This window comes from Candoia aspera, chromosome 2 (genome assembly GCF_035149785.1).
Source record: "Candoia aspera isolate rCanAsp1 chromosome 2, rCanAsp1.hap2, whole genome shotgun sequence".
NCBI lineage: Eukaryota > Metazoa > Chordata > Lepidosauria > Squamata > Boidae > Candoia > Candoia aspera.
Genome location: NC_086154.1, coordinates 35142588 through 35168164, shown reverse-complemented (window position 1 = coordinate 35168164; position 25577 = coordinate 35142588). Strand labels below are relative to the sequence as shown.

The 25577-nt window shown below is 40.9% G+C and overlaps 1 protein-coding gene across 1 annotated transcript in view; it reads right to left on the bottom strand.

The window, feature by feature from the left end:
• Nucleotides 1-25577, bottom strand: part of LOC134489119 (contactin-4-like) — a 251112-nt gene that overhangs the window by 181943 nt on the left and 43592 nt on the right. The window contains exon 3 of the mRNA XM_063291601.1: nucleotides 12269-12364. Coding sequence (XP_063147671.1) covers nucleotides 12269-12364 — 96 coding nt within the window. The remainder of the gene's footprint in view (nucleotides 1-12268; nucleotides 12365-25577) is intronic.

Below are 25577 nucleotides of genomic sequence, written 5' to 3'. Positions count from 1 at the left end.
CCATTATAACCTAAGGATTACCTGTAGTAACATTTGGACATTTTGGGACCACTGTCACAGTTTAGCTTATTTTTTTAGCTTGTTTCTTTAATCTGTTTTCATCTACCTTTCATGCAATAATAAAGAATACAACACTTGTATCTTCAAACTGCCTTTTGATATCCTATAGACTTCTGGGAGCAAATTCTAGCTTATGTCAGAAGAAACGATACATATACTAGTCCTAAAAGTTGCTCCGAGACCTTTAATACAGTCCTTGGTTAAGAGAAATCCTCTATTTCACTTGAGGCTTTCCTGAAATCCTCTCCAAGTGGCTGACATTACTTCAAATAGTTTGGGATACCGTGCTATGGATTCTAAGGGTAACAAGAATTGCCCCAGAGGAAGCCATTGTAACTAAACCTACAACAAAACCAAGTAATAAACAGGGGAAAAAATAACCACACAATATTAAACAAGAACAACCCGACACATAAAATATAAAACATATTTTGATAGTTATCATGCTGGTATGGTTATGGGATGCAATTTAGTGGGTTGCATCACATTTCAGTTTTTACAAAAAAATCTACCTTCACCCAGAATGCAAGTCTAAAATATAATTAGTTTTGCATGTGGGGGGAAAAAAAATCTAAAAATGAGACCAGGAATGAAGAGTAGGATCCCCAGAATGCAGGGTGAGAGCTATAAACTGCATTGCCAAAATCAAGCAATTGTTTGTGCTGTATTTATTTGTTACTGTCGCTATAAATATGAGAATCAGGACTCTATCAAGTTCAGTTGGACTTTCTGCTCATTTCTTGTTGGGGGATATAAGTACTATATTTTAACATACCTTAACACAGACGAATACTCTTCTATTACCAAATCCCAGTCCAGATTTAATGTTCTTATAGCAGCATAAAGCATTTTCCCATGACATTTTCTGGAACAGATCAGGGCCATTTAGCTGCGTGCTGTTTACCTACTTTATCTCTTATCCAGTAAAGCAGAGAGTTGGAACACTTCCACCGATACACATTTCACACATCTCAGTGAACACAGGCCCCAGCGTCTGCATTTTGAAACTGTCTGGTTTTTGCTAAGTCAAGCAATTTCAGCAATGATTGCTTCTTTATCCATGGACAGAGAGGGCATTTTCTGAAATAGCTCCACATTCACTTGACAACGATTTCATTTTAATTTTAAATCTCAAGGAACATAAGGACTCTATAAACAATATGGTTGCAGCATTTAGTTAATTATATTTCCTCAAAGTGTTAGTATTTCTATATTTGTGTGTTCTTATGACGCTTTTAATTCTGTACCCTGACTGGAGTCTATTATTATTATTATTATTCATAACAAAGTGAAATCACAGCTGCCAGTTCTTTAGCAGTTGTTGGCCTTCATTTGCACTGAGTTCTTCCCAAGAGCCTAGAGTAATGTGTCGGTGTAGTATTTGTGCAGATCCAAGCAGTGTGGCATTTTGTAATTGACAGATGGAAATTTTGTCAATTACCAGATCTTTTAAGTGCTGTCCAAGGTTTTTTGGAATGGCACCCAGTATGCCGATAACCACTGGGACCACCACTGCCGCTTTATGCCATAATCTTTCAACTTCGATTTTCAGAACTTGATACTTTGTGATCTTCTCCAGTTCTTTGTCTTCTATTCTACTATCCCCTGGTAGCGCCACATAAATTATCCACACTTTCTTCTTTTCAACTAGTTAAATCTGGTGTGTTATGCGCCAAGTCTTTATCAGTTTGTATTCGGAAATCCACAGTATTTTAACCTGCTCATTTTCAACTACTTTTTCAACTATATGTCCCCACCAATTTTTCATTACTGGCAAATGATAATTTTTACAGATGTTCCAGTGAATCATTTTGGTGACTGTGTTATGTCGCTGTTTATAGTCAGTTTGTGCGGTCTTCTTGCACGAGTTGACTATATGATCTCCTGTTTCCTCTGCTTCTTTGCACAATCTGCACTTTGAATCATTTGATGATTTTTCAGTTCTGGCCTTGATTGCATTAGTTTGAATAGCTTGGTCTTGAGCAGCCAATATCAAGCCTTCAGTTTCTTTTTTTAATATTCCAGTTGTAATCCATTGCCAGGTTTTATCTTTATCCACTTTCCCCTCAATCTTTTGTAGAGATTGACCATGTAATGATTTTCCTTGCAAGCATTCTATTTGTGTTTTTATTACATTATTTTGATATTCACATTTTGTTTTCCGTACATTCAATAAGTTCCAATTTTTATCTTGTATCAGTGCTTGTTCTTGACTGTCTTTTACATAATCAGCCAATGCATGCTTTTCTTCTTCGACAGTTTGTCTGACTTGAAGTTAACCTCTGCCTCCATTTCTGCGGGGCAGGTACAATCTATCAATATCACTACGGGGATGTAATGCATAGTAATAGTAATGAATTTTCTTGTTTTCTGGTCCAAACTGTCCAGTTCAACTTGTGTCCAGTTAATAATTCCAGCAGTGTATCGTGTAACAGGTATGGCCCAGGTATTGATGGCTTTGATGGTGTTTCTACCATTCAGTTTTGTCTTTAGCAGTTTTCTCACTCCTTGGATGTATTCTTTACTAATCACATTTTAATAATAATAATAATAATAATAATAATAATACTTCTGCCACCAGTAAGGCAACATTATGGAGAAGACAGAAAAAAAGATACTGCCAGGTCATGTTTGTGCCAGAGTTAGATGCAAGAGGACACAGTCAGATTGTACATACAATGTGAAGACGGTTAAATGTCTAATTCAGTGGTTTTCCTTTCTGAAAAGGTGGGTACTTATCTCACAGCTGCCAAGTCATGTCAGGGGAAAAAAATCAGACACTTTGTGCTGGTGTTACTTAGTTATCAGTTTGAATAAATTTACACTTAATATTTCTTCCTGAAACACTTAAACAGCAGTAACAACAAGAGCCCGGGCACAAGCTCAATTTACACTGCACAGCTTTTAACTTCAAAGATAGAAAGTCACTTTGCTACCACAAGAAAACCACAAGAACTAAAAATTCTCAGCTTACTGTAGTGAAGAAACTTGCTTTCTTCCTACTTACAATTATTTTTTTAGTTGCAGCCCAGTGACATCTCTGTGAATGTAGAGGAAATCTCTTCCCATCTGCCATAAGGCCAATCAATTTACGTTAATCATATACACTAAGTACATAAATTATTACCATTTATCATTATTCATGTATAGTATATATTAATAAATAACCTTCTAAGTTAGCTCTGCAACAAAGGAACTACAATCATATTTGGAAGAAAATAGTATTGAATCAAATACAGTTAATCTTCCAAAATAGCATTTGGCCATATACTGTATGCCAAATGAAGTAGAGAAAAGAGTTTTGGTTAAAAAACAAGTGACAAGATGCTTGACAGAAACCATCCTACAGTCCTTTGCCCGGTTTCTAGTAGTATGCTGTCAGTTAACCCAAAGCAAGGGAGGACCTTACAGTGCAAGATCTCCTAGTGATCAATTCACTGTGAATTCTTGGATAGGAGACCTCTAGAAAGTGACAAAAGGTATAAAATTATATCCCCTTTTAGGGGGAGATGGGCCATGATAGAAATGTGAATAATAAATAAATATACAAAAATATCATCTGGAACTATGCTTTTTTCTATATTAATCTATTTCTAAAACACATTCATTTGTATATTTGACACAAGAATATTTAGTAATTTGACGAGGAAAGGAACATTATGTGAGGTTATCTATCCTTGACTCTTGAACATGGAAAATTAATTATATCTCTTTTGTGTGATTAAAGTAGACCTGATAAGTTATAAGTCTTGAGACAGAAATGTTTAAATTATTTGATTAGGAAATGCACAAAACTATTAACCTAGTTTTATAGGCTTTGACTCTATTTCAGATGCTTTCAACTGTTATGTTAAAATAATGAAAAAAGACACTAATCCCTCTGATAATGATTTAAAGATAAATATCATTCATCAAAGACCTCAGGAGATGCTCATCTCAGAGAATTACTATTACAATGGTATATACAGTCCATCTTCCCTTAGACTCTCAGAACAAAGAGATACAGATATTATATTACAGTATTTATTTATTTATTAATCAAATTTATCACCGCCCATCTCCCAAAAGGGACTCTGGGCGGTTTACAATAAAACATAAATAAAAATATAAAACTGTAAACACTATAATACATAATACAATAAAAATAATAAAAACCTCAATTTCTGGAAGTTCTTTATGATTTGCAGGCAGAGCTGGGTCCTTCTAAGAAACTAACCATCCCCAGAAATGGCTACTCTCTCTCCCGCCCCAGGCATAATTACAGAACCAGGTCTTTAGCTGTTTCCTAAAGTCCAGGAGGGAGGGAGCCAATCTCACTTATGTTGTGTCCCCACATATGGGGTTTTACATGACTTTCAATGCCCCCCCCCCCGAGTGGGGGAAATTTCTTTATTTTTACACAGTGTATATCCTGTGTGGTGGTTACAGTTACAGTGACCACCCTGGGAAGAATCCAGGGAACTTGATGCTTTACTTCAAAAACTGTAAATTGCATCCAGTAACTAAAAAGCAAGTAACCTAACTAAAGCAGAATCACCTAGAGGTTAGGGATGAGGGAATTGCTCACAGCTAGTATTATGAAGTTTTCCAATGTTCAAGACCACAGTGTGATTTCAAAACCCCCCAAAATGGTTGAAGATGGCATTATACAACTCACTATCCAATGCGGATTATTTGCTGAAGGCGAGAGTACATCACATTTTAATGCTTAGGGCCACATATGGGTTTTCAGTGGTGTGCTAGGACAAACAAATGGACAAGTATAATGCAAAAATTAAATTCATCTTAATATTTATTTTGCTTAAGAGTAATTAATTTGAAAGGTCTAATATACCTCATGTATTTGATAATTTTCTGCTTAATATATATATTTAAAAATTACACAATTTACTTAATTAAAGTTTTATATAAGTTACATAATCACTACCACCAATTGCCCTGAAGAAAAGGAAAAATCAAGGGGAAAAAAAAATCTCAAGAAGCTCCAGCTGGATGATCTTCTTTTTCCTTCCTCCCTTTTGTGGAAAGTTCACAGTAGTTTTATTTTAAATAGAAATGGAGGGGAGTTGATTTATGATAGATAGTATTACTTTCAACCTATTTTGGTAGAATTTGTATCTTGAAAGGCAAGGTATAAATTACTGTTATAAATAACATTTTGGTGACATCTTTTAGAAAGATCTGGGGGCCCGCTCACAACTCTGGGGCCATAGACTGAGACCCTTGCTTATGTGTATGTTGCACACGCAGAGAAACTGCAAGAGCTTGAGAAGAGAAGGATTCCCTTATTTGAATGTTAGTCCTGTGGGTGTTAGTGATTTCCTTTCAACTGCAGTCTTTGTTTTGTTTCTACAGTAGTCATTTGGATATGCATTTTGATCTTTGTGTATTCTTGAAAGCATTTTAATAATTTACGTAATTGTAATTTGTCTTTAAGATAGAATGGGTAATAAATAATGAAGCAATAAATAATACTAGAATGGTAAAGGTCTATGACCATATATCATTTTGTTGATTGTAACCTGACTACTGGAACCTGGCTCTACAAAAAATTTGACAACTTAACTGATTTATTTTTAAGCTTATGCATAATTATACAGAATTTCTCATAACAATGGCCAACAGAAAAGTTTCTGCCAGGCCAGGTGATTGAGAGCCAGTTTTCTGCCTAGGTTGTATTTAAGAGAGAAAAATGCACAATTAATTCATTGTGGTTAAATATAAGATAGACCCATCACCTACATCTCTAACTGTTGTAGAATCATGTACTTTCACAGGAAGTTCATATAAAATATATACCTGCTTGCTCAGTTGTGGAAACCAAATGCTGAGTACTTGCTAGAAAGTTAATAATGAAGGAATATACAGCTGTCTCAGGACACCCATTTTAGATACCTCATTTCCCTATTCAGATGTGTTATATGAACAGCAAAGAAGCTATCAGCATATCTTTAGAAGCACTGTAATAACTAATGTGATTACACAAAAATAGTCCAGTGGGGGATGATGAATACAAAACAAAGGGTTGTCCGCTGAACATCAAAAACATGAAGTGTTAGAGGCATGAATATTCTGATCGCTTGGCAAATGTCAATGGCTAAATATATTGAAATGAGGTTAACAGTATAAATAGGTTGCAAGGGAAGTAAGACTATGGAGTTAAACATTCTTCTACAGTAAGAAAACTCAGCAGTAGAAAGGTAAACGGAGACAAGAGTATCATAAATTATGAAGACACAAGTATTTGGAAGGAAGGCTTTAAGAAAAACCCAACCCGACTTCCGGTGGGCACAGTGGTGGATTGAACAAGTTTTCCTGCAAGACCCGCAAGCTGGCCTGACAGTGTGGCATTTTTTTCGGGCTCAGGCAGGCTTCCTTGGAGCCCAGAAGTGTTCTCCGGAACAAGGAGAACCCCAGGAATCACCCATCATGTCCTCCGGATGGCTGGTCATAGCCAGAAGATCGCAAAACAGGGTTTCACATTCAGATGGTGAGTGAACAGCTGGGAGGTGGGGTTTTCATCCTTTCCCAAGTCCAACTGAATGTCATGTCCCCCGTTGCGATGCAATCATGTATCACAACGGGGAACATGCCTTTTCAGAAAAGGGAAGGAAGAAGGAAGGAATCATACTAATCCTTTAAACACTCAGATACAAATGCAATTAAAGGACAAAGGAGGCATACCTTTGCCCTGACCAGAGAAGCCATCATCATATCTCCCGGACATCTCTGCATTACCCCGGGGGACACACCTGCGCCGGACATGGGAAGAAGACAGAGGTGATTAGCGCTAATCCTCCTGATCGCCCGAGACCCCGGTATCGCACCCCGATCGCCCATCAAGACTCCGGATCTGGACTGTGGGACAATGGGGGGTGGAGAAGGGCCAGGTCCGCACCGCGGGTATTTACGGGCTACCCCGCACGCCATGTGCTCATTCCCGTCTTTTTCCGTGTATGCATTCTGTTCCCATTAAACCGGAAATCCTTAGCCTATCTAAGTGAGTCCGTGTCTCTTTGGGAGCAAGGCAACCATCACATAAAGGCGGGAATCGAAAAAAAAATTTTCCACTAGCACTAATCCAGATCTCATCTGTGAGGGACCCAAGTTGGCAATGGAAAGACGCAACCCACGAAGAGGTGGCTACCCGAGGACCGACGACGGGTCACCAGACTCTGCGGCACGAGCGATCAGTAAGAACCCTACTCCCAGACGGCACGAAATCCAGGAGGGTTCGGGATCAAGCTCAGAGGAGGAGGAGACCAGGAGGAGCAGGACACTCAAAGCCACCAGAGAGTCGCAGGGTGAGTGGGTCACCCTGGACGAGATGGCGGGATCCCTGCCCGGAACGTTCGGGGCGTCTAAGAAGCCGCGGGACCAGCTGTCCCCAACGACCACAGGAGCTGAGGGAAGGCGTCGGAGCAGACGGACCGAGGACGGCTTCCAGACAGATGAGCGGCTAAGCACAGTGGAATCGAGGCTGGAGTCAATTGAACAGCTGCTCCTGAGATTGTCAGTCGAGTGGGAATCCCAAGGAAGGGGTGAGCCTGAACCGGGCACCAGAAGCTCATCACCCCCCCCTCCCATCCCTGAGACGCGACAACTGGGGCGAGGATGGAGATGGCAGGAAGCTGAGGCAACGCCGGGCAGAGGTCACCACGTAGAACCAGCCAGGAGGCCATCTTCCCCCCCCCCCGAGACGCGACAGCTGGGAAGAGGCTGGAGCCGGCACGAGACAGAGGCAATGCCGCCCAGAGCCTGGCTTCGGGAATCCCCACACCGAGACCGGAGAACCCCAGCAGCCGAGGTACGCCCAGACAACCAGATGTGGTTTGGAGCCCACCGGGAGTGGGAGTGAAAGACCTTGGGGTCAAGTTCGACGGGGACCCAGCCACACTATCGTTCCTCCTCACGAACACAAAAAATTACATGGAGGAATATGGTCCATGTTTCCGTTTGGAAAAGGGCAAAATCAATGCCATAGCGAACAAACTCAAAGGAAGGGTGGCTAACTGGTATGTCCGGCTATGCCAGGCAGATGCCCCAGAGCTCGATTACGTCGACGAGTTTCTCTGGGCGCTGGATCTGCACTTCAGAGTTCCCTTAGAGAAGGAGAGAGCAAAAAGATCCCTAAGGGGAATCAGCCAAGGACAACGATCTGTGGCAGATTATGCCATGGAATTTCAAGCACTGGCTGGAAAGGTGGAGGAATGGTCGCAGTCTACCCTAATTGAACGCTTCAAAGAGGGTCTGAATTTGAACATGCTGAGGTGGGCATTATGCAGAGACGACCCAAACACTCTAATTGAGTGGATACGGCTGGCCGGTAAGGCGGAAAATGCCCAGGAAATCTTCCTGCAAGCCAAGAGGATAGTGCAACAAGCAGCGACGGCAAAGGGGCCCCGAACCACTACAGGACCGGTGAGACCAGCACCCCAACCCTGGAGAGAGGAGAGGGAGCGACGGTTCGCCAAGGGGCAGTGCCTTCGATGCGGGAAAGAGGACCACAAAGCGGCAGCCTGCCCGAAAACAAAGGCAGTTGACAGACCAAGAAAACCGCTGGGCAAACCACCCGCAGCACCCAAAAAGATGCCAGCGGCCAGGGGAGAGATCGGAGCAAAAGAACTACCTTACTCCAGTGAAGAGGAGGAGAGCGATGAAGAAGAACCAGCGGAAAACGCCAGCCACCTGCCCTAAGAAGCACCAGAGGGCAGGTGGAGGAGGAGAATGGGCGCAGCGACATCTGGGTAAGTGCCAACTGTCCCACCCTGTACGTCAAAGTTAAACTAAAGTCCAAGGTGAAGTCTATCGAAGTTTGGGCCCTAATCAACTTGGGCTGTTCCAGGTGCCTAATGCACCCGGACCTGGCGGCTGATTTAAAGCTCCGCTACTATCCACTTCAGCACCACATAGTATTTACCCAATTGGACGGTTCAGCAGCGGGAGGGGGCCCGGTCACTCAATTCACCGAAGAAGTGGCGCTGCAGCTAGGCAGCCACCGGGAGAGACTGAAATTTGTTGTGGCACCGGTGGGCCAACCCTTAATCATCCTGGGTATCCCGTGGTTGGTACGAAGGAACCCATACATAAATTGGGAAACCAGGACAATCACGTTTACAGACGGCTTCTACCAAGCACCTACAGGGGATCGAGTTCCCCGTGCTGCAGTGGGGAGGGCGGCATCTACAACAACACACCTGGAGGCAGCGGCCCTGGAAGGCTTGCCAGACAGGTATGTGGAGTTTGCAGATGTGTTCGGGGAGAAAGAAGCAGACAAACTCCCACCCCACAGAAAGACGGACTGTGCGATAGAAGTGGTCCCCAACACACCCTTGCCAAAGCCCAAAATTTATGCAATGACCCAGAAGGAACGTACTCAGCCCACCAACCACTCCCAGGATCCCCATGGTAGCTGGCAAGACCAGGTCGTAATGCTCTTCTGGAAGGTTAGAAGAGTGTGGGCCAACCTCACCTCAGCGGGCAAGATGTTCCACAGAGTGGGAGCCATGGCAGAAAAGGTTCTCCTCCTGGACACTGCAAGTTGGAATTCTTTAGCCAACAGAGTTCATAACATGCATCTCCTGCTGGACAGGTGGGACAGGTCAGTGTAATTGGGATGAGACCTGGGCCCAGCCAGATTGGGGGTGGGGAAGCAGTTTAGGAGAAGGAACGAATCTGGTAATAACCCCACTCAAGTTGGGTTGGGTTTTTCTTTTTTTTTGGATTTAAAAGTTTATTAAATTTTCAACATACAGATAAAAACCAAAAAGCATGGTTCTCTCTGACTTTTTAACTTTGTTAATTTTTTGTAAGATCTTTTTTTCTCTTTTTTACTTGTAAGCCACCTAGAGTCACTTATACAGTGAGACGGGTGGTGTATAAATTAAACAAACAAACAAACAAATAAATAAATAAAATGTTTGTGCGGCTGAATACTCTGCTTAAGCCATGAAGCCAGATACTATTTGCACCAAACAGGCCACTCTTACAATACAATGTCACTCTCTGCTCTAGAAGAGGTTAAGCAGCTTTAAAGGAACCCTAGCCTGGCAGAGAAGTGGGGTGCCCTTGGATAAACCCTTCAATGACCCCATAGCTGAGTAAAACTCTAGTAGAAAGGGAATAAATGATACTATATGGATACTGTGGGTGGACTTTCCATGATAATAAGACAAACCAAACATGCCTTTACATATCTGTATAAATGATTGCAGGGCGGAGGTTGCCCTTATCTGAAAATCTTCTTGGTAAACAAAGGAAGGGGCTTTTACCGTGTCCTTTGCCAATTTGTTCAACACATCTTTTTCCTTTAATATCAAATTTTTATTTATATTTCTCCCCTCTACTACTTCAGAATTAGTCCACTGTTTTATAACATACCAAGCTCAATCATGCACAATAGAGGATGCCTTATACCCTTCACTTTTATTTAAATATGCAGAATATGAATACATGTTGACTAGATAACTAAGGAAGTCTAGACATGTCCACCAAGTGTCTACCAGCTGTTTGAAATACTACTGAGGGTGCTCTTGCTCTGTAAGTCATTCTTAAATATAGATTTGCCAGGATGTGTTGGCAATCCAATTCATCTTTTTGCTTATAAACATACACGCCAAATAGAAACTCTCCACACTGAACAGCTTAAAGCAGTCCCCCTGTGCTCATTGTTAAGGCTACCCCAAGAGCGTGAAGGGAGTATTTTCACTAGATGGTCATATAGTATTGATGCAGACCTACAAAAAGCTATTTTAGCATAACAGCATAGTTTTGCACCATCTTTTACAGTAATAGTAATCATATTAAAATAAAATCTTTTTTGTAGAAAATGCCACCTGCTACCTTCTAATCCTGTTTTTGGAGCAACAGCATCAGTGCTGCTAGCTCCAGTTACAAAGCAATGTTTGGTAAGCATCCCGTTTCCCCAGGGAAGAATGAATCATTTTACACAATGCAAGATTATCAGTTCCTCAGAGTAATTTTTAAAAAAAAAAATGTATTAATGAAACTGTATTCAAAGTACATTACATAATATTAAATTATAACTTCTGTTCACCATTGTATAACTCATGTTCAAAAGCAGCTTGAAACAGTTGATGGGCACAGCTGATGGGCACAGTGGGAGGGAGTGTGCCTTGAAGTCACCACTTCAGTCTACATCAACCCCCAGTGCCACTACTGGTCAGCTACTATTTCACTGATTAAGGTCTCTGAGGTGGGCCTCAAACTGCCCAAGGAATGGTCCTGGAAGATGGTGTCCAGGAACCATAGCAGAGGGGCCATGCAGTCACCAGCCTAAAGTGGTCAATAAGTCTGGGCTGATTCTGCCCCTTGGGGTCAATGAAACATGTCAGGCTGCATCCATATCAAAGTCTCTATGGTTTGTTGCCTGCTTGTGGATGGAAAACTTTAATACTGGAACAGTAAGGATGACTTTAGGCTGTCTCAGGGATGACTTGGGATGAGATGGCAGAAAAAAGAGGTTGCTGGGCATGTTTGTGCTATGCTTATGTGCAGTTCTGGAAAGAATCATTTGTCAACAGGAATTCTGTAAGATACACAGTTATAGTATATAACTAGACTATGTATCATTTTATTCCTACTTCTATCTTCAAATTATAATTAGGTGATCTACAATAAACCTTCACCATTCTTTTCTTTACTTGTAATTACAAGGAATTATTTGTTTCCGCTTTTTGCTTATCGCATGAGACAATAGTAATGACCAAAGATGCAAGAAACGTGAATTGATACTATTACAGAGTATCACCTAATAAAACAAAAGATTAATATTCCTGCTAAGAGTAGTAAATTTGTCATGATTTAATGACTACATTCATATAATATAATAAAACCTGAACCTGGACTAATAAAACACAATGTATGTATTCATATAACACACTATACTCAAATAAATCAAACTCATTATTACACTAATGATCTGGTTTACACAACATGTTAAGATGCCTGCTAGTTCCTTCAACATGTTGAATCCAAAATGTCTGAACCTGGTTCTGCTGCAGTCTACTTATTATTTGCACTGAACCAGTATATCAGTATAAGGACAAGACTTAAAGGTAAGTAAAGCTTATTTGTTTCAATAAGCCTTAACTGCACATCATTAATATGCAGAACTACTGTATGAATTTACTTGCTTTGCTTTTGAAAAGCCTGGACAGTTTAGTCTCAAAGCAATTTTGTTCCTCACCTCCAGAATGTGGTGGTGGTCCACAAAGCAACACCATTCCCTGTCCTTGTCGGACTGAAACTGTACTTCTTGTCCTGGTTTTGAAATTTTCAAGATCTGTTAGGAACAGACAAATAAATATACAATTACAAGTTATTACAATCAGTTTCAATCTAAGAAGGGCAGTTTAGACTGAATTAACATCTATAGGCAGTGTGGGAGAAGATTATCTTTCTAGTGAGGACCCCCTAATCCAGAGTCCTCTCCCTGATCAGAATGGAAGATAGAGCCTTTGTTTACTTCAACTGCTTTCTGTGGAGACAGCTGTATTTTCTGCCTCATGTGATCACCAAAGTTGAAGTAATTTTGTAAACATGTATTTGGATGGGGCCTTACAGACATCGTGTTCAAATTCTTTAAGTACAGGAAATCCAGAATTAGAGTATTACCAACAGACTGCTGTTAGAAATGTTTTAGTGTTCTCTAAAATTTTCTATTTTTCTCCCAGACCACAGTACAATACAGGTTGGTAATACATAACTCACAGGCATGACGGTTTCTTCAATATCCCTAAATGATGCCAACAGAATCTTGCAATTAAATGTTGCAAAATTACCAAATTTTATGAGACTTCATCTTGTAAGAATATTTCCAATGCTAATAATAATCCTTCAATATTGTGCAAGATTGCATTATGGTGCTTGTCTAATTGCATAGTGATGATCAGGATTTCACTATTCAGAAGTTTCTCCTAATGCTCAATCCAAATTTATACTACTCTATGGATTTTGGGGTGTGTGAGTGGGATTATTGTCTATTCTTGGGCACCAGGGGGTTAGGTGGGGTGGGATTTCTGTCTTGTAATCTTTGTAAGCCACCCAGAGTCACTTGTGTGATATCGGTGGCTGTATAAATCATATAAAGAATAAATAAATAAATAAATTTAGGATTGTTCTCTTCAGCAGCGGATACTGAACTTCTATCTAAAATTGCACAAGTATTTGAGAGTATATCCCATCACTTCTTTTCCTTTCCTAACTACAGTTTCTTTAGAAATTCCTAACAGAAGTTTTTTTTATGTATTCCTGTCCATCTTTATTGACTTCTTCTATTCTGTGAACTTCCAGATGAGTTCTGACTAGTACAGAACAATGATTTCCTAACTGTCAAATGCAAGGTGTGTATCAAATCTGAGCTGGCTCATAAGCCAATTCAGTGATAACAACTGGCAGTTCAGCAATTTCCATTGATGGACCTTTCAACTTTTCTTCCTCACAAGAATATCCTCAACACATCAAAAATATAAGGACTTCTTAGGAAGCAAACAAAGCTCTGTTCAGGCTTATCATTAAACATAATAATACCTGACTTCATTGTGGACAGCAATTTAATATACTTTTGGTATTATTAGCTATTTCAATCAGTTATCTCTTACGCTGAATGCTTCTATTATTTGTCTATCACTGGAAGGTGGAACTCACAGAAAATCATCTTTCTGTGATGGTTAACTTATGGAAATGAGTATCTGTATACAGCAGAATCTTAAAAAGGTTGAAATTGAACAGCAACATCACATTAACTGTATGTCCAGTCACCTCACCTGAGTATAAAAGAAAAGGCTGAAATTAGAGTTCCCATGTGCATTATCATCACAAAGTGGCCCCAGGAACTCAGAGACCCAATAAAAGAAGCAAAGGGTTCATACTTCTGATCCATTATAAATTGGATGAGTTGATGCAGCTAAAATCCATTTTATACTACATGCATCTTTCCCACCTTTTATAACAACCATATGAAGGAAAAAAAACTGCAAAATGATAAACTTGGTGTCCACCAACACTAGGTTCTTGGATACATTTCTTTTTCTTTGCCTTGAACATTAGCTTAAAGTTATTAATTGCCAAGTTTATAACTGGTGAACCAGCTCATGGCACCCATTATTGATCAGCAATTTCAGCTGCCAAGGGAATTCAAAGGAAGAGCTTCAACAACTGAGTAAACTGCCATCTACAGTTGTTTGCTTGCGTATACATTTGCAGTTTAAAAAACAGCATCTGAGCTATTGTTTGCTGATCTCAAAATTGTTGTTCAGCACAGCAGAAAACTCAGAAAATTCCTAAGAGATAAATATATTGAACAGCTGGAAAGCAATTATATTGTTATAAAAGTGAGAAATTACAGTTTGATTTTTATCCCTTATTTTTTCTTATTAAAAAGAAAATAATACAGTTGCCTTGATAGTAACATCAGAAACTCACACCATCACATTATGTACTTTTCCCCTCTGAATTAGAATGTTTTGTTTTTTAGAATATGACCTCACAATGGTTCTTTGCTTACAATTAATCACACACACAGATATTAATATGATCTAAAAATAGAGCTCCAAACTTAGGCTAATGCAAGGGCTGTAGTTGCATCTTGCTTTCTTTTGCAGAAACAAGGTGGGTGGATGGAAATACAAACTGATTAATCCTTTTCCTTCAAACTGGTCTCTCAATGAAAATATCCCCATCTCCCAAGGTTCAGTTTTTCTCTGAGGCAACCGATTAACTTTAGGAATTTTATAAGAAAAGAGGAGGCTTCGTTTTTTCCTGACAATGTCCCAGAAGAGAATGGACTGACCTACCTCTAGCTCTGATGAACACTTTCTTTCCCTTGTAAATCAAGAACATATAATAAAATATGTTGGATATTTAACACTGTGCCTTTATTTAAAACACCTCTAATTTGATTCTTATAAAGTAACATTTCAGACAAATGTGGTCCATATTTTTTGAGTACATGTTTCTATTATCTAGTCATAACTATTAGAATATGATGCAGAGGCAAAAGGAAAGTTCGATCCTGCAAAAATCAATCTATCTATCTATCTATCTATCTATCTATCTATCTATCTATCTATCTATCTATCTATCTATCTAACATGGAATATTAGAACAATGAACCAAGGCAAACTTAATATTATCAGAATGGAAATGTCAAGACACAAGAAAACAAAATCAACAAACAAACAAACAAATGATGTAACATAGAGTTCAGAGTCCCTCCTTGGGGGGAGATGGGTGGTAGTACAAATTTGAGAAACAAACAAATAAATAAATAATAAATAACAGTATCAAAGTCAGTGCTGGGACCAGACCAGACCAAACTCGTAATAGAATGATCTCAATTTGAATGCAAATCAATAAGTATTATGGTGATCCAACTATATGTTTCAATGACAGATCTGGAGAAGTGGAATATGGACAGTTCTGTCACAACTGTTGACACTTTACCAACGCAACCCCCCCTCCCCGAAAGATGTAATATTAATTACAGGAGACTAGAACACTAAAGTTGGAAGTAAAATAGCATCAGGAATAATGGGGAGAATTGCCTTGGTGTGCAAAACAAAGGAGGAAAGAGACTAAGAGTTCTGCCACAAAAATTCAAATGATGCTTTACTGATTAAACAAAGGCCTTTGTCTGTGTAAACTACAACAAATTATGGAGAGTCCTTTAAAATGTGGGCCAGAATTTGTTTGATTACCAGTCAGGACACAACAGTCACAATAGAATATGGAGCTAAATAGTTCAACATTAGGAAAGAAGTGTACCAAGTTTACATACTGTCCTCTTATTGACTTAAGATACGAAAATTGCTGGTCTAGAAGAAATAGAAACTAGAATTAAAACTGCTGAAATATTAGCAACCTCAGATATGCTGTCGATATCAATTTCATGGCTGGAAGTGAAATAAGATATCTTCTTAAAGGTGAAAGAAGAGAATGCAAAAGCCGGTCTGCTGCTCAATATTAAAAACAAAAACAAAGCCTAAGGTTATATCAACTGAATACAAATGGAGAAAATGTGGAGAGATAACAGCCTTCACTTTCCTAGGTCTAAAAAATGTACAGGCATGGTGAAAGTAGCCATGAAATAAAGGGGTGTTATTTGGGGAAAAGGCTATGACAAATCTAGACGTATTACAGTCCAGAGACATCATCAACAAATGTACATATTGTCAAGACCATGATTTTTCCAGCTGTAATATATGGCTGTCAAAGACTAAACTGGAGTGCTGGAGGAAACTGTTGATAACACCTTAGACTGCCAGAAGAAAAATCACTAAGTGTAACCATACTACTCACTGGAAGCACTAACAATGAATCTAGTTTAGACAGATAATGTGAAGGCAAGAGTCACTGGAGAAGAGCCTGCTGTTGGGAAAAATTGAAGGTAATTGAAAAAGAGGTTCACATAAGACAAGATACTATCACTGATGGCACACGCATGAACTTACAGGAACTCTAAGAAACAGTTACTGACAGACGGACCTGGTAAAACAACCTCCATCACCTCATGAAGAGTTGCAAGCGACTGATCAACTCAACAAGTAAAAACTAGCTTTAGAGACACAAAACTGTTTGCAGCCTGAAGCTACTAAGATAAACAATAGCTATTTGAAAGAGTTGATGCAAAAAATCCATAATCTGCTATGATTGATATATATATCAGTGTGTGTGTGTGTGTGTGTGTGTATTTTGAGCACTGTGGCATGGTTTCTATTTCATAATAGTTTCGGATTGTGCTCTTTTAGAACTTTGCAATTAGGAATTTTACTCCTGAGAAACACAGTTGCTTTTGATTTATGACAGGACAGTATCTGTATGAGCTTAATTGTGCTCTGTTTTTGGATCAACAGTTTCACAGTAAACCACCTCACATCCACAGACAGCTTATTCTTTTGTAATTTGTAATTTTGTAGTATAAACTGAGTGTTTACACTTCCTCATGTTCTAGTTAAGTTCTGATCTGTTAACCCCTTCTGAAGCTACTGAACCTAGCAATTCCTAAAATAAATTTATAAATGTTTAATCTGCAATGTATCTTACAATCTTTGTCATCTTCATCTTTGTAACATCTCTGTGAGGGAGGGGTTTATTTCCCCTAGTTTACAGATGAGAAACTTAGCCAAAGCATTCATTTCCCAACCTTCCATAATCAGTCTATGTTAGAAATGCTTTCACATTTCACATTCTACTAGTTTGCTGGCTTCACACATCACACTAAACTATGAACTACTGATTCCCGTAACAGCTTCAACCTTGGGGGGGGGGTGTGTGGTGAGAATATTTAGAGGTTCAAGAGTATGTTATGGGCACTCTTTCAAAATTTCTGCTGTAGTAGACAAGGCCAATCACAAAACACTCACTTATCAAAAGGCATGCTTGTGAGATCCTCAGTCCCTTTTGGAGTATTGAGGGACACAGTACTGAGCAAATTCTGCATTTCAAATATTTAGGGGTGGTTCTCCCTGCCTCTGCCTCCAGAAAGGCCCACACTGATCACATCACTCAGATTGCACAGAAGAGCTCCTCTCTTATTCTGAAGTTCTTATTCTCAAGTTCTCCTTCGTTATTCTCAAGTACATCCCAGCAGCACCCAAATTATTCAAAGCCAAGCCTTTAGTCCAGCTCCTCTATGGTACACAGCTCTTCTATGGTACCAAGTCCAAGTTTCTCTCTGCAGCCCTTCAACTACCCCAATGCATCTCTAATGCCATTCTACATCTTGAGACAGGATTACTGAAGCTGGAGACCAGAGTTTGGATGGCCATTGTCAACTATTGGCTTAAATTAGCTCTATGTCCTAATGGCTTGGCCCCTCTGACTTTGCAGCACAATTACCAGTCCTCTGTGGCATGAGCTCTCATCTCTGGGTTTTTTTTCACATGCCCTATTGATTATGGGTTATGATCAGGCAAAACATGTCATGAAACTAAGGATAATGGACACAGAGTGACAGACAGATTTGTGTGGTGCCGCAAACTACTTTATTCTGGAAGTACTTCAGCATATTGTCTCCTCCCTCCCTTATTTGCAACATTTCAAACCGCAGAAGGGCTTTTATTTTGGCTTGGCTGTTCTTGAAGGCAGATATGAGGAACTCCCTTTGGCAGAGAGATAGTGCCCATGTACCACTGGACAGGCTGAAACTATAACACATGTCCTCCTCTACTGCCCATACAGAGATGCTCATGATGATCTCATTACTCTGTTCCAGCACAAGTATCCTGGCCGTACAAGCCATTTCCATACTTCTTGGCTACTTTCAGATGAGAACCCTGCCACTGTGTACAGCATTGCAAAATTTTGTGCAGCAACATATAAAACATGGTGGATTCTGGCACAAGTAGACAGCTATTTACATCCATGAAGTCTGTAGTTAATTCTGTGCCAACTTCAGAATGTTGACAAGAGTTCCAGGCTTCATAGCTTTACATATTTATTCAGGGCCTGAAATGGCATTATGTATACATATATGCATGCCTGACCACCCTGCTGGTATTAGACAGATGTGTCTGTGTGCAGGCTCATAATCATTTTAAGTAATCTGAAACAGCTATTTTTATCCCCCCCACAACCTTTTAGTTCTAAATTTTAACCTCTAATTCTTAATTTCTATTTTCTAATCAGGTAGCTCTTCATGCTTAATAGTTACACCCCCACCCCCCCGTAATTTAGGACTAATGTTAGCTATTTTATGGCTCAGAGTTTTATGTACTCAGTTGTTTTTAACAGTTTCATACTTTTCTGTTTTGTGTTGTTTTCTATTGTCCACTTCAAGAGCTTATGCTTCTAGTCTGCACTAGTCTTCCCTTAGTTTGATTGATTACATACCATCAAGTTGTTGTTAACTCTTAGTGACCACATAGATTTTCTCCATGATGATCTGTCCCTGGACCTTCAGCATTTCCAGTGGTGCACTTATCTCTATTGTAACTGAGTCTATCCACCTTGCTGCTGGTCATTCCCTAGTTTAGTTTAGTTTAATTTAATTTTTGTAGGTGTACTGGTCTTGGCCTGCAATAATAAAAGATTTGATTTGATTTGAATCAATTTACTCTCATAGAATGATCTCTACCATCTCATCTTGTATCTTTTTTTCCTGAGTGGATTAGCATGCTTCCAAATAGACTATCGGGCTGTAGCATCCTCTCTTTTTAATTTTTTAAAGTATAGCTCAATATAATTAGCCTTGATTACAATGGGATTCTCTGTTGCTAATATCCACTGCAGGGAGGCAGGACCTGTTACACCAGTCTGCCATTGGGCAACTGATGGACCCTGTTGGGGTCCTTGCACAATCCTTGCACAGTCTATCTGAAGTCCTGGTGGCCGCTTGGAACAAGAGGGCTGCCAAGGCTTTGGATCAGATCATGTGACTTCTCCCCTCTCAAAGATCCTGTCATTTTCCATTGGTCATGGAAAAATTGAGGGAGTTGAAACAAAAGAAGTCTAGAGTGCCGGTGGCACTTGACGAGGGATGGACTTGACTGAACTTGGGTTAATGCTGCTATTAAAGCCAACTTCTCCTCCCTTATTGCATCTGCAGACAGCCATCCCACAGCCTTGTTTCGGGTGACACATGCTGTCTTGGGTAGAGGGGTCTCAGAGATCCTCCTATAAGGCTGTGCAGAAGAATTTGCTCAGCATTTGTCAGACAAAATCACTTGAATTTGTTCTCAGTTGGATTCTGGCTTTGTCGCTGGTCTTAGGGAGATGCCTAGGGCAGATTCCTGCCCTGTTATCTGGGATTGGTTTGAACCTGTTGGACTGGAGGAAGTGGACAGGCTCCTTAGGACTGTAAGCTCGGCTACCTGCTCTTTAGATCCATGCCTCTCCTGGCTAACTAAAGCTGCCCAGGGAGTGTCGTGTGGATGGATTCTGGTGGTGGTAAATTCCTCCGTGAGTGAGGGGGTTGTTTCTCTGCTCCTTAGGGATGGTTTGCCCTCTCCTCAAGAAACCATTGCTGGATTCTACCATACTGGACAATTTTCACCCAGGACCTAATCATGTCGGTATACCATCGGAAGATGAGACCCCCAGGTCGGAAGATGGTCAAAATGCTACTGGGGAGGAACAGAGGATGAGCTCAACTAGCCCCAGACGTGATGACGCAGCTAGCTCAAAGCCAAAAGGACGGCTAGCGGCCGACGGTGCTGGTGGTGAACGGCGAATCCGATGTTCTAAGGATCAACACACCATCGGAACCTGGAATGTAAGATCTATGAGCCAGGGCAAATTGGATGTGGTTATTGGTGAGATGTCAAGATTAAAGATAGACATTCTGGGCGTCAGTGAACTGAAATGGACTGGAATGGGCCACTTCACATCAAATGACCACCAGATCTACTACTGCGGACAAGAGGACCACAGAAGAAATGGAGTAGCCTTCATAATTAATAGTAAAGTGGCTAAAGCAGTGCTTGGATACAACCTAAAAAATGATAGAATGATCTCAATTCGAATTCAGGGCAAGCCATCTAACATCACAGTGATCCAAATATACGCCCCAACCACAAATGCTGAAGAAGCTGAAGTAGAGCAGTTCTATGAGGATCTGCAGCACCTACTGGACAACACGCCTAAAAGAGATGTTATTTTCATCACAGGAGACTGGAATGCTAAGGTGGGCAGTCAAATGACACCTCGAATTACAGGTAAGTATGGCCTGGGAGAACAAAACGAAGCAGGACATGGGCTGATAGAATTTTGCCAAGACAATTCACTCTGCATAACAAACACTCTCTTCCAACAACCTAAGAGACGGCTTTATACATGGACTTCACCAGATGGACAACACCGAAATCAGATTGATTACATCCTTTGCAGCCAAAGGTGGCGGACATCTGTACAGTCGGTAAAAACAAGGCCTGGAGCTGACTGTAGTTCAGATCACGAACTTCTTCTTGCACAATTTAGGATCAGACTCAAGAGATTAGAGAAGACCCACAGATCAGCTAGATATGAGCTCACTAATATTCCTAAGGAATATGCAGTGGAGGTGAAGAATAGATTTAAGGGACTGGACTTAGTAGATAGGGTCCCGGAAGAACTCTGGACAGAAGTTGGCAGCATTGTTCAGGAGGCAGCAACAAAATACATCCCAAAGAAAGAGAAAACCAAGAAGGCAAAATGGCTGTCTGCTGAGACACTAGAAGTAGCCCAAGAAAGAAGGAAAGCAAAAGGCAACAGTGATAGGGGGAGATATGCCCAATTAAATGCAAAATTCCAGAGGTTAGCCAGAAGAGATAAGGAATTATTTTTAAACAAGCAATGCGCGGAAGTGGAAGAAGACAATAGAATAGGAAGGACAAGAGACCTCTTCCAGAAAATTAGAAACATTGGAGGTAAATTCCAGGCAAAAATGGGTATGATCAAAAACAAAGATGGCAAGGACCTAACAGAAGAAGAGATCAAGAAAAGGTGGCAAGAATATACAGAAAACCTGTATAGGAAGGATAACAATATCGGGGATAGCTTTGACAGTGTGGTCGATGAGCTAGAGCCAGACATCCTGAAGAGTGAGGTTGAGTGGGCCTTAAGAAGCATTGCTAATAACAAGGCAACAGGAGACGACGGCATCCCAGCTGAACTGTTCAAAATCTTGCGAGATGATGCTGTCAAGGTAATGCATGCTATATGCCAGCAAATTTGGAAAACACAAGAATGGCCATCAGACTGGAAAAAATCAACTTATATCCCCATACCAAAAAAGGGAAACACTAAAGAATGTTCAAACTATCGAACAGTGGCACTCATTTCACATGCCAGTAAGGTAATGCTCAAGATCCTGCAAGGTAGACTTCAGCAGTTCATGGAGCGAGAATTGCCAGACGTACAAGCTGGGTTTAGAAAAGGCAGAGGAACTAGAGACCAAATTGCCAATATCCGCTGGATAATGGAAAAAGCCAGGGAGTTTCAGAAAAACATCTATTTCTGTTTTATTGACTATTCTAAAGCCTTTGACTGTGTGGACCATAACAAATTGTGGCAAGTTCTTAGTGGTATGGGGATACCAAGTCATCTTGTCTGCCTCCTGAAGAATCTGTATAACGACCAAGTAGCAACAGTAAGAACAGACCACGGAACAACAGACTGGTTTAAGATTGGGAAAGGAGTACGGCAGGGCTGTATACTCTCACCCTACCTATTCAACTTGTATGCAGAACACATCATGCGACAAGCTGGCCTTGAGGAATCCAAGGCTGGAGTTAAAATCTCTGGAAGAAACATTAACAATCTCAGATATGCAGATGATACCACTTTGATGGCTGAAAGTGAAGAGGAACTGAGGAGCCTTATGATGAAGGTGAAAGAAGAAAGTGCAAAAGCTGGTTTGCAGCTAAACCTCAAAAAAACCAAGATTATGGCAACCAGCTTGATTGATAACTGGCAAATAGAGGGAGAAAATGTAGAAGCAGTGAAAGACTTTGTATTCCTAGGTGCAAAGATTACTGCAGATGCTGACTGCAGTCAGGAAATCAGAAGACGCTTAATCCTTGGAAGAAGAGCAATGACAAATCTCGATAAAATAGTTAAGAGCAGAGACATCACACTGACAACAAAGGCCCGCATAGTTAAAGCAATGGTGTTCCCTGTAGTAACATATGGCTGCGAGAGCTGGACCATAAGGAAGGCTGAGCGAAGGAAGATCGATGCTTTTGAACTGTGGTGTTGGAGGAAAATTCTGAGAGTGCCTTGGACTGCAAGAAGATCCAACCAGTCCATCCTCCAGGAAATAAAGCCAGACTGCTCACTTGAGGGAATGATATTAAAGGCAAAACTGAAATACTTTGGCCACATCATGAGAAGACAGGACACCCTGGAGAAGATGCTGATGCTAGGGAGAGTGGAAGGCAAAAGGAAGAGGGGCCGACCAAGGGCAAGATGGATGGATGATATTCTAGAGGTGACGGACTCGTCCCTGGGGGAGCTGGGGGTGTTGACGACCGACAGGAAGCTCTGGCGTGGGCTGGTCCATGAAGTCACGAAGAGTCGGAAGCGACTAAACGAATAAACAACAACAACAAAGTTGAGGAGAAGCCTCAGAGGACTCTGGATGAAGCGAATTATCTGGACCCCTTTCAGTCAGGATTCAGGCCCGGGTATGGGATGGGAATGGCATTGGTCACACTTTTAGATGATCTCTAGTGGGGGTAGGATGGAGGTTGTGTATCCATCCTTGCTCTTCTTGATCTCTCAGCAGCCTTTGATACCATTGACCATGCTATCCTTCTGGACTGGCTCCGGAGATTTGTGGTGGGCGGCACTGTATTGTGTTGGTTTTCTTCCTTTCTCTGGGGTTCATACTAATTTGTGGTGATAGGGGAGGAGAGATCCCACTCTCAACCCCCTTTTTGTGGGGCTCTGCAAGGTTTGGTGCTCTCTTCTCTCCTCTTCAACATTTACTTGAAGCTGCTGGGTGAGATCATCTGCTGCCATGGGGTGCGGTATCATCAGTATGCTGATGATACCCAATAATTACTTTCTGCCCCTGGCACATTAAGCAATGCTGCTGATGTTCTATTGTGGTGCCTGGAGGCTGTGGGGGTCTGGACGGGGAACATCAGGCTTCAACTGAACCCTAGCAAGACTGAGTGGCTCTGGGTTTTGGGGACCTCTGATTCAGGGACTATGCCATCTTTGGTACTGGATGGGGTTGCACTGCCCCAAACAGACCCAGTGCACAATCTGTGGGTCCTCCTGGACTCACAACTCCTGCTCAAAGAGCAGGTGGCAGTTGTGCCTAGGAAGGTCTTGGCACAGCTTCATGTTGTGCACCAGTTGTGCCTGCTCCTTGACCGGGAGGCTCTCCACAGTCACTCACACCCTGGTCACCTCCTGGATAGGCTATTGCAAAGTGCCGTACATGGGGTTGCCCTTGAAGAGTATTTGAAAGCTTCAGCTGGTACAAAATGCAGCAGTCTGGGCATTTATGAGTGCCTCTAGAATGGCACATGTTACACCTCTGCTCCACGAGCTGCACTGGTTGGCAGTTTGCTTCCAGGTCTAGTTCAGGGTGCTGGTTTTGACCTTTAAAGCCCTTCATGACATGGGGCCAGGTTACTTAAGGGACAGCCTCCAGCCAATTACATCTGCCCACCCCATTAGGTCTGGCAGAAGTGGTATGCTACAGGTACTGTCTGTGACGAAGTTACATCTGGTGGGACCTTGGAGATGGGCCTTTTCTGCTGTGGCTCCCGCCCTGTGAACATTATTCCCCCCAAGGTGAGACTTCTGGAAGTCCCTTAAAACATGGTTGTGTCATTGGGCTTGGGGATCTCAAGTAAGGGTGAATTAGTGAGACGGCTGTATTGCCTATGATGATAGCTGTCTCTGCTACTCTGTCGTTGGTGACTTTGATTGGAGTTTTAAACTGTAGAATGCTTTTTAAAATTGTTAGTTTTTTATGATGTATTTTATTGTAAGCCATCCAGACTCATGTTCTTTGAGATGGGCATTTATATAAATGAGACAGATGATAGATAGATGATAGATAATAGATGATAGATAGATAGATAGATAGATAGATAGATAGATAGATAGATAGATAGATAGATAGATAGATAGAGATAGATATGACAGAGCCAACTACTGGGGGAAAAAGATTATGCTTGAGATTAGCACTTTGGTTTGCAGCTTCCAATACTATTATTTTGAAAGCAAAAGTTATTGCAATGAATTACAGTTGACTGAGTTTAGCCAACATGAAAGCTATCAGCTATGGTTTATAGGTCAGAGTGGCTGAGTTCAGCAACATGCTGAGCCAAAATCAAGACAATTAACTCAAGGCTTAGCACACAACAGGAGACCAGATGGGTATAACTATAAATAAATACATACATATATAATAAGTGAAACAAACCTAGGTTAAGGCAGAGAAAAATATGGTGGTAGAAATAACAAACAGCAAGGCATTTGAGGACAACTGCGGGAATAATGAGGAGAGCAGAAAAGGAAGCAATAAACGATCAGAGGCAATATAAAGCCTGCAGCCAGACTACTCAATATTTTATTTATTTACTTACAATATTTATAGCCAGCCCCAATATAAATGGACTCTTGGAAGGATAAAAGAAATCCAAAGAGGTGCACTAAAACATATATGTATAATCAAAATCAACAGTCAAAACCCCTAATTCATCCAAAGCACTGTTTAGTTAACCCAAGGGACAAACACCAACTGGAACAAAGCTCTTCGGGCTTGTTTTGGGAATACCTGTAGAGTAAGAGCCAAGGGGAGAGTGTCCCATACAGTGGGGGCCACCACTGAGAAGGCCTGTTGCTGTCCCATGCTCCATGAATGTCACAAGAAGAGGGGGAGAGCAATGCAAAGGCAAGAAGCAAAAGTTTAATTAGAAAACAAAAGATAAAGAGTCACTCCTCCTCACAAGGTTCACTCCTCCTGCTTGAGGAGTAAACAGGAAACAGCAAACAATATGGTTAAAATTCATTCTAGGAAGATTATACTGACAGCAAAATTCAAAACAAAAAGTGGA